Here is a 13,758-nt window from a genome sequence, read left to right on the forward strand (position 1 = left end):
GTTAATTTAGAAATATTAACTACAAACCGCTTGTGATTTGGTGGAAGGTTCCAAACTTCTATCGCATAGATTTTTTTAAAAGCGAAATATGCTGCTGAGTTCATCACTCCGACTCTCCTCGCTGTCGTCTTTTCACTCGCGTCTGCCACTCTCCATTGTTGACCGCAGTACAAGACCGTGTGACGTGCGTCTTTGATCTCGGTAACTCTCTGCTGAAGCGAGGCTTTAGGTCAAAATAGGTCATTTTTTACCTATTTAGGTCAAAATAGGTCAATGTTAAACATTTTTAGATTAATTGCATGCGTTTGACAACCAATTGTAATGTCAGTTGACATCTCTAATTAAGGCATACTAGACTTTTGAGCATTTTTTCTATAATCTATCTCCATAATTCATGAAGAAAAAGAATGATAAACTGAAACTAAAATTTCACTGTTTTGGAGTGAGATTGAAACGTTCCTTCCATTTCTCACTCTGCTCAGCTAAAGCATAAATACTATTTTCACACATTGATGTTTTTGCTGGATTAGATTGGAAAAAGACTTATCTGAATTACTGAAATGAATAGGCCAATGGTGTTGTGGTTTCCTGAAATGCACATAGTTTAAAAAAAGGGGCCCCAAGTTAAAGTCTGCCTATGGCCCCATCCAGTCTTGGACCGGCTCTGCTCCCCATCACCGTTTATCATCATCAACCTCTCCTAAAAACTTGACTCCAGCCAATGATCTTTCTCGGAGTTTGTGTTGCCCTCATCATGATGCGCTGGCTCGCCCTCTCGCTGTCTCACTAGAAAAAAAATAAATAAAAAAAATCCTGAGGAATAAAAAGCTCTCTCTGTTGAAGCCAGAAACCATTCACTCACCAGCTCGCTCTGCGAAGAGGAGCAGCAGCAGGAGCCGCAGCCGCGCAGCCTTCCCTGGGGCGTATATTTCGGTTTCTCGGGCATTTGAGCAGAAGGATTCCGGTCCGGCTGATGAAACCTGCCCCTCGCCTCGCTGCCCACCTCCGGAGAATGTCTCGGAGCGCGAGGACGGCCGCAGCGTGAACTCCGCCGCGCGCATCAACTTCTCACCGGGGAGCGACGGCACGCGCGGACCCGCCGGCGAATTAAAGTTAACGAAGATCGAGAAAACTAGTTGGAGTTGTCGCCTGAAAATACGATTACCCGCGGGGTTTTGGTCGGATTTCTGAGTCAGGACGGCTGTTCACCAGGATAACAGGTTCTCGGGAGCGCACCCTTTAATATTTGAAGGCTGAAATTCGTTATTTATTTGTCACTTTTTTTTCTCTATCTCTGCCTGGATTTTATTTCGGACTCCTGATAATCACCCAAATCTGCGCCACGCGCGACTTTTTTCACCCCCACCATCCGTCCTCCCTCCAGTCCGGAGAGAATGAGGTGTCGCTGGGTGAAGCATGAGCCGTCAGAGGATCAGTCATAAGCGGCTGTCTCTGCTATGGAAGGGGCTGGCGGTCCTCAGCCTGTGGCTATGCTGCGGCTGGACCTCCGGGGTGGCCGGCCAGGGCGAAGGCGCCCCCGGCTCCCTGGAGTGGCTGCTGTCGGATAAAGGACCCTTCCACCGGTCGCTGGAGTTCCAGGAGGCGCTGGAGAGATACCAGCAGGGCTTCAGCACTCGGTATAAAATCTATAGGTAAGAAGACCCCCATTCTGTAGGAGGGTTAGGTTTGGGTTAGCATTTTGCTAAGAATAACAGACACAGGGGCACTTCCAGAAAGTTTTGAAAGGGCGAGCAGATGGGGGGCCACTTTTTATCCACCAAAGTAATTAAATTTATATTGCCTTTTTTAGTTGTACTGTCCAGTCAAAACGCCTTTTAAGCCCAGGGGGTAAACTGTAATTGACCCCACGACCTTCCTATTCCTAAAATGACTCTATTCAGCTATAGGGTGAGTGAGGTGCATTCAAAATGGGTACACTAAATAAATCAATCAGATTTATTCAATATATTTAAATAAATAAATATCACACTCACCAGTGACAGTTCTAGATTAAGTTTACCAACATAAAACAAAAGAATTAAACCAGCAGGTCAATACTTCATTGTTTGATATATTAATTGATTTGTTAAATGAAATGTGTGTTCTCAGTATGGCTTAAACTTAAAGTGCAACATCTTGATTTTTAATTTATTGCTAAAGTAAAACAGTGAAGGTAAAAAAAACTAACTGGTCCAAAAAAAACCAACCAATTAGCTATATACGGCTGAAGAATAAAACTATAACAATATATATCAAGATAGACACATGATCAATATCAGTAGATAATATGTCTGACAGAATTTTCAATATTCGATATGTAGAATCGAGCCATAACCGCACAGCATTCTGGGGGATGAAGGCAGAGAAAAGGCTTTATCCAGTTAACCTGTCATGCCGGGTAAGCAAGGTAAATGGCATCAACTAACTCACTCAGTTTGGGTACCTAGCAACGACCTATTGAGTAACTTGCGCAGCAGCAGTTTCATGTTTTGCAACTGAACCTCAATGACTTAAAAAAATGAAAACAAAACTGTAGATAAAATGGGAAAGGTCATGCCACCAGTTTGGCAATATTTCAGATATTTAAAACTAAAAACTAACAAATAGTTATCAATTTTGACTGATATGAAGTGCTTATATTGTTGTATGTTTTTCAGCCGTCGTCCATTGTATCATCCAGCCCTATAGCTATGGTTTCTGTGTCAGTGAATATCATCTTGGTTGCCATAACAGAGCCCAGTGCCAGTTCTGACAAGGGCGCTAGCCCCTGTCGGCCCCCCGTCTAGAATCGCTCATGTCAACGATTGAAACTTCTTCTATTCTTCAGTGAATTCATATTTAAATATGTATTAATGTATGAACAGGGGTGCCATTTATGGAGGGGGGCAAAACCAAAAGAATTTCTGTCATATTTTCAGGGAAGGAAAACGTAAATAAATATATCAGACTACGTTTTGAAAGTTCTTAAGTTGACAGTCAGATTTTTATTATCTATTTTGGGGGGAGATTTTAATCTCAGGGTTCTACATCTAAGCCACCAAAAGTCAAACCAGGATTTCATTAGCGTCCGCTACCAAATAACTGAAAAAGAAATTAGATTCAGCATATTTTCTAGCCAAGTGGGGCAAGTGGGAGTGCTAGCAAATTTAAAGGGGTAACTATTGCCTCTCCAGGCCTCACTTTAGCCTCCTGCCTCCACTGATCTGAGCCCCAGAACATTTTATCAGCATAAACTAACCAACGTCATGTTTGCAGTTAAACCTTGCATTGCCTCACAGGTATCGACGACCGCATCAAATTAGCAGACGAGCAAAGCCGAAGGACAACTGGAGCGATTCAAAGTGCGCCTTTGCTTCCGTCATTAAGTATTTCGACCGCAGTCTCCCCCCCCCCCCCCCCCCCCCCCCCCCACCCACCCACCCACCCAGACTCGTCCCCTCGGATTAGGACTATGGAATATTTTGGGGCTGCTTCTTGTGAATGACCTCTGCTGCAGGAGAGCAGGAGTTAATCCCCTTACAGTGCACGGAGCGCTGCATCCTTTCTGCCACTTCCTGCAGCTGCATTAGTAGAAGCTACTGCCACCTTTGTCTAACTGTTCCTCACAAGCATTCCTGTGTATGCAGCTGTTAGGAGCTCGTCGAAGAGTGCGCCTCATATCCCCCCATCTGTCAGCATTTAGGCTGCGCGCAGAGGCAAATAAGCCGGTCTGAATCCTCCTCGTGATTTAACATGTTCACACATATTCTCCCTGCTCTCACAGTCCTGTGGGGTTCGGTTGGAGAATAGAATGCTTCTTTTCTGCGGGTGACCACTGCCAAGGGTTTAACCAAGCGGAAAAAATACTTAGCGGGCGTCTTGCAGGCGAATAAATCAATTTCTCCATTTTCCTATCTCAGGAATCTTTGTTTTGGTTTTTTTTAGGGCTCTGCTGCTAATCATTTATCGAGACCCACATTGTTTGTTATTTTGTTTTTCCTGACGAGTCCGCCGCATCAGCTTTCTCTGGAGTCCCCTGACTTCACGCCTCTCCTCATCCGAAATTAGTGAATAATCGGAGATAATTACAGAAGATGCTGACTGCCTGAGCTGTCGGAGGCGACCGGCATCGGTAATGGCCTGCTGCCACCGTTCTTCCTAAAGGGGTTTTTTTTAAACGACAAGCTCAAGTCCCATTTTCTCATATTTCTGACCCGACGGCCACTTGGAAGGATTATGGATTAAGCATTTTAAGCCTGACAGCAACATAAAATACAACTTCTACACAGCTCTGCATTCAAAACATCCATCAATGGATCGTCTACTGGAAAAAGATTCCCACATCTCTGTCCTGAAGGCTCAACACAACAAAACATAGAACACCATACAAAAGGATGGGCAGCATTTGTTAAAATTCATTCATTATTTATTATTTTTTGCTGTTGGAGCATTTAGAAAGCCTTTCATTTCAGCACATTTAATCAAATAGAGAAACAAATTCCACTTTGAGAAGTAATTGTTTGAACAGGATTACAGGAGGCATATTTATAAGTACATCTAAAAATCCATCCATCCATTTTCTGTTCACCCTTGTCCCTAATGGGGTCGGGAGGGTTGCTGGTGTCTATCTCCAGCGAACATTTCGGACGAGAGGCGGGGTTCACCCTGGACAGGTCGCCAGTCTGTCGCAGGGCAACACAGAGACAGACAGGACACACAACCATACACACACACACTCACACCTAGGGAGAAATTAGAGAAACCAATTAACCCGGCAGTCATGTTTTTGGACTGTGGGAGGAAGCCGGAGTACCCGGAGAGAACCCACCATGCACAGGGAGAACATGCAAACTCCGTGCAGAAAGACCCCGGGCCGAGAATCGAACACAGGACCTTCTTCTACAAGGCAACAGTGCTACCAACTCGGCCACTGTGCATCTAAAAGTCCATTTGAAATAATAATAATAGTATTAAAAAAACATAATTTAAGTTGGATAGAGTTTCTAAGAACTTTTCAGTGACCCTGTTTTCTTCAAGATTCTTTGATGCACATCTTGAAGTATCGTATTAAAGGTCGATGGAAACATAAAAAATGTAAATAACGTTCTCAATATTGTTAAAAAAAAGAATTTTTACGCTAGCTTGAGGCGGATTTGGGTTTTTCTGAAAAAGAGTTAATGCGCTAAAGTGGAACTGGAAACATTTTCTGAATGAGGAAACTTACCCATGCATCAATGTGTCAATGCTTTACCAGAGGCACGAAACTCGGAAACATTTACAAGTGAAAACCCTTTTTGTTTTACAGCCATATGTAGCATCAACGTCTGACAGAATTATATTGTCCATATCCTGGTTGATTTGTTTCACACCAGAAGATGAAAACACAACTAATTCATATTTCCTTTCTTTCTTTTTTAAAAGTTCACTTGAAATTCACATGACAGTTTATGGAAATATACAGAATGATATTTGGCTTCTTGTTTCTCTCAGGTATAAATATACAACATTACATGCAAACACAAAAGCCTGTTAGCTTTAGTTGCTGGTCATTAGGCTTCATAAGTTGAGCCACATCCGTAAACATCACTATGGTAAGGAAGACGAAGAAAATCTCCACAACAGGGTTTGAGATCAGGAACGTCTTTGAGTCACCACATTCCCATAACAACCATTACGTTCTACCAAAAAGTTGACTGGATTCTTCTTCTATTATTACAATTTTAAACTTATGGTGGTTGCTTAACTCTACTAGGATTTTAACTGGGACTTTTGGCATTGACCACACAAGACTAGAAAATCAAACTTTTCAAAAACAAACAGCTAATGCGGGTTTGGAGTGAAACAAAGGATTAGTTATCTCATGCCCAAAATATGGTAAAGGAACTGTGAGCCTGTTTCCTTTTCCAAAAGCTTTCGAACCCTTGTTAGAATGCATGGCAACAAAGACTCTTAAAGAAAGTCTCTTTTTTTCACCAGGAAAGTGATTCAAGCTTCTTTGAAGTCTTCTCTGAAAATTTCAACTTTGACTGATTCCGATTTCTATTTTCTGTAGACTGTAACACCTAAAAGAGAAACAATGTGGTGCTGGTTCCTTGATGAAGGTAGTAGTTTTAAACCCAAAAGAAAAAGAAGGAACTACAGTGGTATTTGTGTGGTTTAGAGACCATGAAACTTGAGAGTCCCTCTAAAACCATGTCCGACTTCATATTTTAATATTTGAAACATAATATGTGTTACTATGCTTTATTGCGCACAACAGATACCATCTTAGTACTTCTACAGAAGCTATCGTCTACAGTCGTCTGAGCTTGGATGTTGAGCCGATCAGTGCCAAGGAAAATGAGTGGCACTCTAGGATTGGCTGCTTTGCAAACACCAGTTAGTAGTTTGCTCCTTGGTTTTTCAGCTTACCAAGTTGGATTTTCTTTGAAATATTTTAGATTTGCTCCATGTAACTAAGATAACTGAACAATCTATTTTTCTGTGAATAATTTGGAGTTCTGTTCCATAGAAAAATCTACTAACAGGTGAATCTGTTGATACTCAACCATGAATAGGTGCCAGTCTTTATTTATGCGTGCCCTACCTTTTCTGAAGCCTCAGAAAGTGCATCAAGGTTAGCGCTGTTAGTTGATGCATTTGCAAACTGTAAGTGACTGGAGTTCTTAGATTTGATGCATTTCCAGTGTTTCTCAATCAGAGCTATTAAGGGAAAATTGGCCGATTTCACTCTCTTGCTGTTTGACTGGTGCATGTCCATCCAAATCAACACGGAAAGGGTTTAACAGACACAAAATCGACCGTCGCCTAAGTGTTGCCCTGTTGGAAAAATACGTTACTGCCGACATGGGCCACCAATAATTGTTCAAGCTGTGATTTTGTGAAAAGCAATTATTTCTTAATATGGGATCCTGCCCATGTAGTCAAATTAAATGTTCAAAACTTTCTCCCAAAATATATTCATCGAGCGATTACAAAACTGTAATAAAAGTTGAACATATATTGAGGTGCTAGTTAAAGCAGCAGTGATGCCTGAGATGATTTCTCTACAGCCTCCTAAGCAGCCCAAGGGTTTGGAGTGCAGTTCTACCCCTCTGACCTCTGTAATAGGCCAAACTCCACAGTGAACGTAACGTAGCTGTCAGTCATGTGGCAGCATGTGATTAAGCCGTCAGTTTGCTCCCCCACAGCGGCGCATTTCAAACAATTTTCCTCCAATTCCAAAAAGTTTTCTGTATCATGGCTGATTGCCTTCTGTGCACACACCGCGTCTTCCTGTTTACCCAGAGCTCCACCTCCTGTCACCTCTGCTGTTGGCCACACGCTGAGGGAATAGCTGTAGGCTCAACCGCCATCTGTCCAGCAGAGATGGACGCTCATCCTGTCCTATTGTTATGATGATTGCTTGTAATGACACACTCCACACCGTCCCAGTTCACCAATTATCTCTTGTTCTTCTCGTGGCACTGATATAATGGCCTCCTGAGAGGAGCGGGTGGGGTGTGTATGTGGAAGAGCAGGCAGCGCTTTGGGAAAGGTACACTAACCGACCGAGCGAGGGGTTAACGAGTATCTGGAGTTCAACAAGGAGTTTGTCTTAAGGCCACGAAATAACAAACACGATGTGAGACGCTGTGAGATTTTGGTGTTGTGGATTTTTTTTTTTTTTTGCTGGGAGTTTTGCATTGCAGTAAGCTTTGTTTTTTCTATGTCTTTTTTTTAAAGCTAAAGTTCTGCACAGTAAATCACGTAAAATATTTCCCCACTGGGCTGCTGGTGCTCTTTGCAAAGACAGCAGCCATTTCTGAGATATACAACCATGGACAAGTCAGCCGGCAATCCTGATAAATGCATAAAAAGCCCTGACATAATTTTAGCTTTTATTGCATTTGGATAAATTCATTCTGAATAAAATCCAGCCTTTTATTTGAGTATCCTTACCATATTTTAAGAATTTATTGGTTTTAGCACAATCCCACGTTGCACAATTATTGATAACAATATCCTTTAACCTTCCTGCGCTCATAAGAGATGGGGTCATTTGGACCCCCCAAGCTTTTTACTTTGTGCGCGGTCAGGCGGGGTCACACTGACTCCACATGCACTTTTACAATTTTTTTTGTGTGTGTGTGTTGTTTGGGGAACTGAAAGACTAATGAGATTTGTGGGTGAGTGCAACTTGGGAAGAAGAAATATCCAGTCTCAATGCCACTTGACACGCTATTAGCTTCCATTTGCAAAGCAGCCAATCCAGGAGAGTCAATCATTTCCATTACTCCCAAAAGTGGAGACAAGGAAGAATCTAGAGACATTAGATACTGCAGTAGACATTTTCTACTTTGCAAATTAATGCAAGTTACATAGTTACATACATAGTTTTTATCTATGAACATACGCAGTCTTTGGAGGGGGTCACGAGTATTTACAGATTTTAGCAATTCACAGGTGGCTGTGGTTCCCAACACCCACGAATACTTAACCTGGTGTTAACCTGAAAACAGGCCCCTTGTTGTATGCTTTGTTTCATCCAGAGGTTCTGGTCTCTTGCCTATTGAGAAACAATTGCTTCCTGGAAGCATGGAAATGTTAATTCAATATTTGGAAGCGTGGCCAACACGGACTGAACGTCTTCGCCAAGCCAATGTCCAATGGCAGCTGTAGTTTAGGTTCCATTGGTAAAACTACAGGCAGACTACAATTATAATACAGCACAACAAATTGACAGCATCCTTCACAACTTGTCCTTTTATTCATTGATTGGCTGAAATTCTACTGGAGAAATCCAAGTCAATGGGAAAAGCACAGATTGAACTGTGTAGCGAGATTTGAATCGATTGTAATTGCAAAGGAAGGCAGTGGCCAGGCTAACAATACGGCACGTTCACTGTTTACATTTAACGAGCATCAATCAAGGCCTTCAACATGTCAGATCCACCACTCTGCACAGGGCAAGATACATTATTGGACTTCAAACTTGGATGCTTCTGAACAGGGCAGTTTTTAACAGGATCACCGGATGCTGTCGCTGTATGATTCCAGGCTGGTGGCATTGGATAATCCTCATCTGACTTATCTTAGAAAACTGTTGGTCAACAGTATCTGATGCCGATAGTAAGACATTGTGACAACGCGCAGCAACCTTTCTCGGATTTAAAACACTGAATATATTTGTACAGCCTGGATGAAGAGCTCAGCCACATACATATACAGTACTTACACGTGCTACACAGGTGAATGTTGCAAATTGTAGGCCATGTTGGATCGACTTGTGTCATGTGAATGGCAATATATATACATATATTATATATTTGGGGTTTGTCTTCATTGCGTTCTCTGACTCAAGATGGTTGAGCTGCTAACTAGCTGTAGTCTAGTTAGCAGTAAACTAACTAGAGCTGGTAATACACTCTTGCTAGCTAGTTAGCTTTTTGTTTTGCGTCTGTTATGGGTAAGTGCAAATTTATCAGTTGTTAGCTGGATGAGTTTTTACATTTCTCTGGAGCTGTAGGTCTTACATTCCACCCATACTGGTATTAAAAAGTCTTAAACTTGAGTTGTTGGAAATGTGTGTAAAATGGTTTGCTGCGTCTTAGTACCTCAGCTACAAAGCTCAGAGTTCTAATTAAAGTCCCAGTTGAGTTTACCCAGCTCTACTTTAATGTTTGTGATGGTAGGACCAAAAGTGCCTTTCCTATAGCTTCAGACCCAAATTGGCTTTTAGTTTGTAGATATCATCTAGCGGTTGCTATGGAGACTTGGTGACACTCTTAAGATTTGGAGAGTTTTCTTACCTGCTCACTGTACATGGTAGCAAGATAAATATGGGTTGTTGCCCAGGCTAAATGTATTTCCAAATGGGAAAAGACAGACATGAATTCATTTAAAAAGTTCCCCCTTGTAAAGCCTGACCAACTTTAAAAGTAGCATATTAATTTAAAATTTACTTACCTGTATATTCTGAAGGAGTTAGGGTACTAGTAATTGTGGAACTGGGTAAAAGTTCTTTTTTTCACATTATTTATGAATATGACATTTATTACCAGGTGAATTAATATAGTTTCTACAGTTTCCATCTGTCAGATTATTTTAATACATAAGGTAAGGTAGTGTTAACAGAGATTTGCGCAGAGAATAATAATGAGGAGAGTTTAGCTGAGGTTATTTGCTGCCATTAGTCCATATTATACTGCAATATTCTAGTATTTTAGTTGAGAGAACGTACAGTGACTGAAAAATGAAAGAAGTTCAATCAAAAAGGAGCTCCTCTGTGCTAAATATTAAGTTGACTGCGGTCTCTTCTACTCAGTGCATGAAAGATATGAGGAAATATTCATCTCAAAGTAAAGCTGAAATGAGGACTTTACTAGTTGAACTGCAGTAGCAAAATAAAACACGTCGACGCGCTGCATTTAAAAGATTTGGAGAGTTTAATTTATCTTCTGAATGTCAGCTCATCCCATGGTGCTCAGCTTGTTCAATAACCAAACGTCAAATTAACGACATGGCAGCTGCTATAAAACATCTTTTCATTTGGCTGCTTCTTTATAGTTTAATTATGTTCCCTTTTTACTACTAGAATTATGCAGCTATGTCACAAAGACATAAGACAACATAAACACGACTTAAAATACTGAAAAAGGAAGGTATTAATGTACCGCAGCCAATGTCCAATTTTTGTTACAAAGAAAAAAGCATTTGAATAAAACAAGCAGCATTTTTATTATGTATTTAGGCATAGTAAGAGTACTACCTACAGAGGTTTTAGTAATCTTCCTTAATAGAGTAGCAGAGTTCCATTGTTGGCCGTAAGTACAGTAACAAACACATTTTATTCAATTAAAGTCTTAATTTGACTTTAATTGAAGAAATGAAATTCTATCATTTCTGCTAACTGTGAGATGATTGCTGTCTGAAGCGACGAAGGCAGATGACTGATTCCAATGAACAATATTTAGAAATTGGCTCAGCTCATCGTCAGTGTCCTATGCATATTGGTCTATTTTCTCTCTGGCTGATATGGCCGAAGCAGACGTCTGTTTTTCCTTCAGGGACTCTACAGATCTGATAGTGGAGATATTCCAGTTTCCTCTTCAGATCTTTGGTGATTTTCTCAAGCATTCATGTTTTACCAGCCTGTTTGAAATCTGGCTTTGCCCAGACTTGGCTTTGTAAATTACTTCTATAAAGAAATGTAGACTTATATGTCAGGTAGTACATTGACCTTTCTCTAGTAAACACATAAGTGAAGGTTGTTTGCAACCACAAAAGAAGAAATCCTCTGGCTTCTCTAATTCACACCAGTGATTAGCCAACTGGACACTGAAAATTCCAATATTTTTCCACCATACATAAGCTCTGTTGGGTAGCACTAGACAACAACACTATTCAGTGTTGGCGCTTTGACTGAGGGAAGTAAATTCAAAGTTAACTATTTTCAGTAGCAGTGAATTCAGAGGAAAAGCATATTTAAGGAACGTTTAAGGAACTATTTTAAGTTAAGCGTTGTGACTGTGCAAATTGGGACATTTTCATGTAATCTTGTTTAAAGCCGATCAGTATTTTCCAGGCATTTGTGCACCTTAATTGTCAATTGTCATGAAATGTATGTATCAAAAATGACTCAAAAGACATTTGACTTCACATCACAGCTGTATTTGATGCCTTTGAAATTGGGCTCTGTCTCTTTAAGAACCTCCTACCCTTTCCGACACTCCAGCTTCTTTATGCCATCAATGCCGTTTACAGCCATTCTTCATAGGAGTTTGTATAATGAGCTCAGCAGATGCGCAGTTCCACTAGGTGTTTGCTATTTGCTGACCACACCCACACTAAACCCCTCCCACTCATCTCCTCACTTGACCACGCCCCTTAGAGTCTCTTGGCACCGCCCACGTTGGTGGGAATTTTTCTAAATGTTCCCGTATTGGGGATATGGTTCACATCACTCATCAGATTTAATCAATCAATTAATCGAGTTTATTTGTAGCGCAACTCAGCAACAAGACAGTTCAAAGTGCTTTAAAAGCACAAAAACACAAAGTCATAGTACACAAAGTCAAGAACTGAAGTATTACATTTTGTCAAGTGCCAACATTACATATCAGGATATTGTTTAATGTGTCATTCATAATGTTTCAATGGTTTTTAGCCTAGGTTAGTTTAGTTCCACTATTAGGATGTAGCAGAACTAGTAATGTCATTACTTAATGATTTTACCACCACACCGTCACTTTACCTTTTAGAACATTGTTACATGAAATAATAAGCTTCAGCATCAAAGAGAGCCTGAATACGTGACGGTGCCAATATTTATGGTAATCAAAGCAATTCTTGCAATATTGATGCTGTTCACAGGGCTGATACAAACCAACATGGCTCTATGCCAAAAGAATAATTGTACTTGCCCCCTAAACGCAATATCTTAATAATTTCCCTACAACTTCTATCCAGCTTTTACAATAACTGGAATGAAATCTTTTACATCTCTGTGGAGGGATTTTGACCCAGAGTTCTTTGCAGAAATGATTTAATCCACATTCCAGTGGAGGAGCGGGTGTGAGTGTTTCATTACTGCGGCGATGCTGCTGGAAGAAATGCGACGAATTTGGGTAAATATAAATGGCTCCGTTTGTATGGATTTGGACGCAATTGAGTATGTTTGAATAATTCATTTTACTTGTATCGATTGTATTGAGATAGCGATTATTCTGACAAGCGTCAGTCAAGCAGCTGACGCCTGATTCATCCTTTATCTCAACTTACTGGAATCCCAAAGTCTCAGAAATGGTTTTGTAAAACTTTCAAAGCCTTTTTTTGTCTATATTTAGATTTTGTTTGAGTGACTTCCTGCTCTGGTAGTAATCAGTGAATACGTTTTTCACACAGACTTTCAAGGAGGTAAATTCTTTTTTTCAGCACATGAATTTCAGCGTATGAAGTTCTGTGTTGTTTTTTTTTTTATATATATATATATAAAAAGCTCAGAGTTTGTTTCTTACAGTAAATAGTAAATCTTTTTGTTCAGTTTTCTTTCCAGTTCAGCGGGATGCGATGGAGTTTTGCTGTCAGCTCGACCTGCACCTTTGCCTGCCGGTGTGTTTTCATCTTTGCTGGAGGTTCAGCAGAGTTTTCTCTGCTTATAGGAGCGACTTCAGTCGTTTCCATCAGGCGTAGCTGCAAATGGTGGCAGCAGCCGAGCAAGGAGGCTCAATCCAGTCTGGGTTTATTTTCTCTGTGTGTAAATCGACTTTTCAACTCAGCTGCTCGTGTGAATCATAACGTAACTAAGCAAAACATTAGATTCGGGGTGTTCTGCCTTGAATAAGTTTTCATAGCCCCTGGAATATGGCATCAGATTTCTGTTTTCTTCCTTTTATTGGTCTATCATGTAAAACCCCAATAAACTAGCATCAGGTTTATACAATGGAGCATCAGGGCCATACTAAGAAAAACAAAGTAAAGTTAGAATAATATGAGAATAAAGTTGTACACGAATAAAGTCGTAATATCAGGACTTTATTCTTTTCGTAATACTACGACTTACTTAATTCTCTAATCACTTCAACTTTATTTTTGTGCGACTATTTTCTCGTAATGTTACGACTTTATTCTTGTAATATAGCAAAACTAAAGTAATTTGAAAATAATGTCATATTACAAGAAAGCAGTCGCAATATTACACTTTATTCTTGCAATATTACAATTTATTCTTGGAACATTACAACTTTCTTCTCATGCTGTTACAACTCTTATAATGTTTCACGAAATTTCGCAGTATTG

The 13,758-nt window shown here is 40.4% G+C and overlaps 1 protein-coding gene across 1 annotated transcript in view; it reads left to right on the forward strand.

The window, feature by feature from the left end:
• The first annotated feature begins 849 nt into the window (after positions 1-849).
• LOC102216496 (BMP/retinoic acid-inducible neural-specific protein 3-like) overlaps positions 850-13,758 on the forward strand; it is a 41,267-nt gene continuing 28,358 nt past the window's right edge. Inside the window, exon 1 of the mRNA XM_023334857.1 lies at positions 850-1,652. Coding sequence (XP_023190625.1) covers positions 1,417-1,652 — 236 coding nt within the window. The 5' untranslated portion in view covers positions 850-1,416. The remainder of the gene's footprint in view (positions 1,653-13,758) is intronic.

Source organism: Xiphophorus maculatus, chromosome 6 (assembly GCF_002775205.1).
Source record: "Xiphophorus maculatus strain JP 163 A chromosome 6, X_maculatus-5.0-male, whole genome shotgun sequence".
NCBI classification, from domain to species: Eukaryota; Metazoa; Chordata; class Actinopteri; order Cyprinodontiformes; family Poeciliidae; genus Xiphophorus; species Xiphophorus maculatus.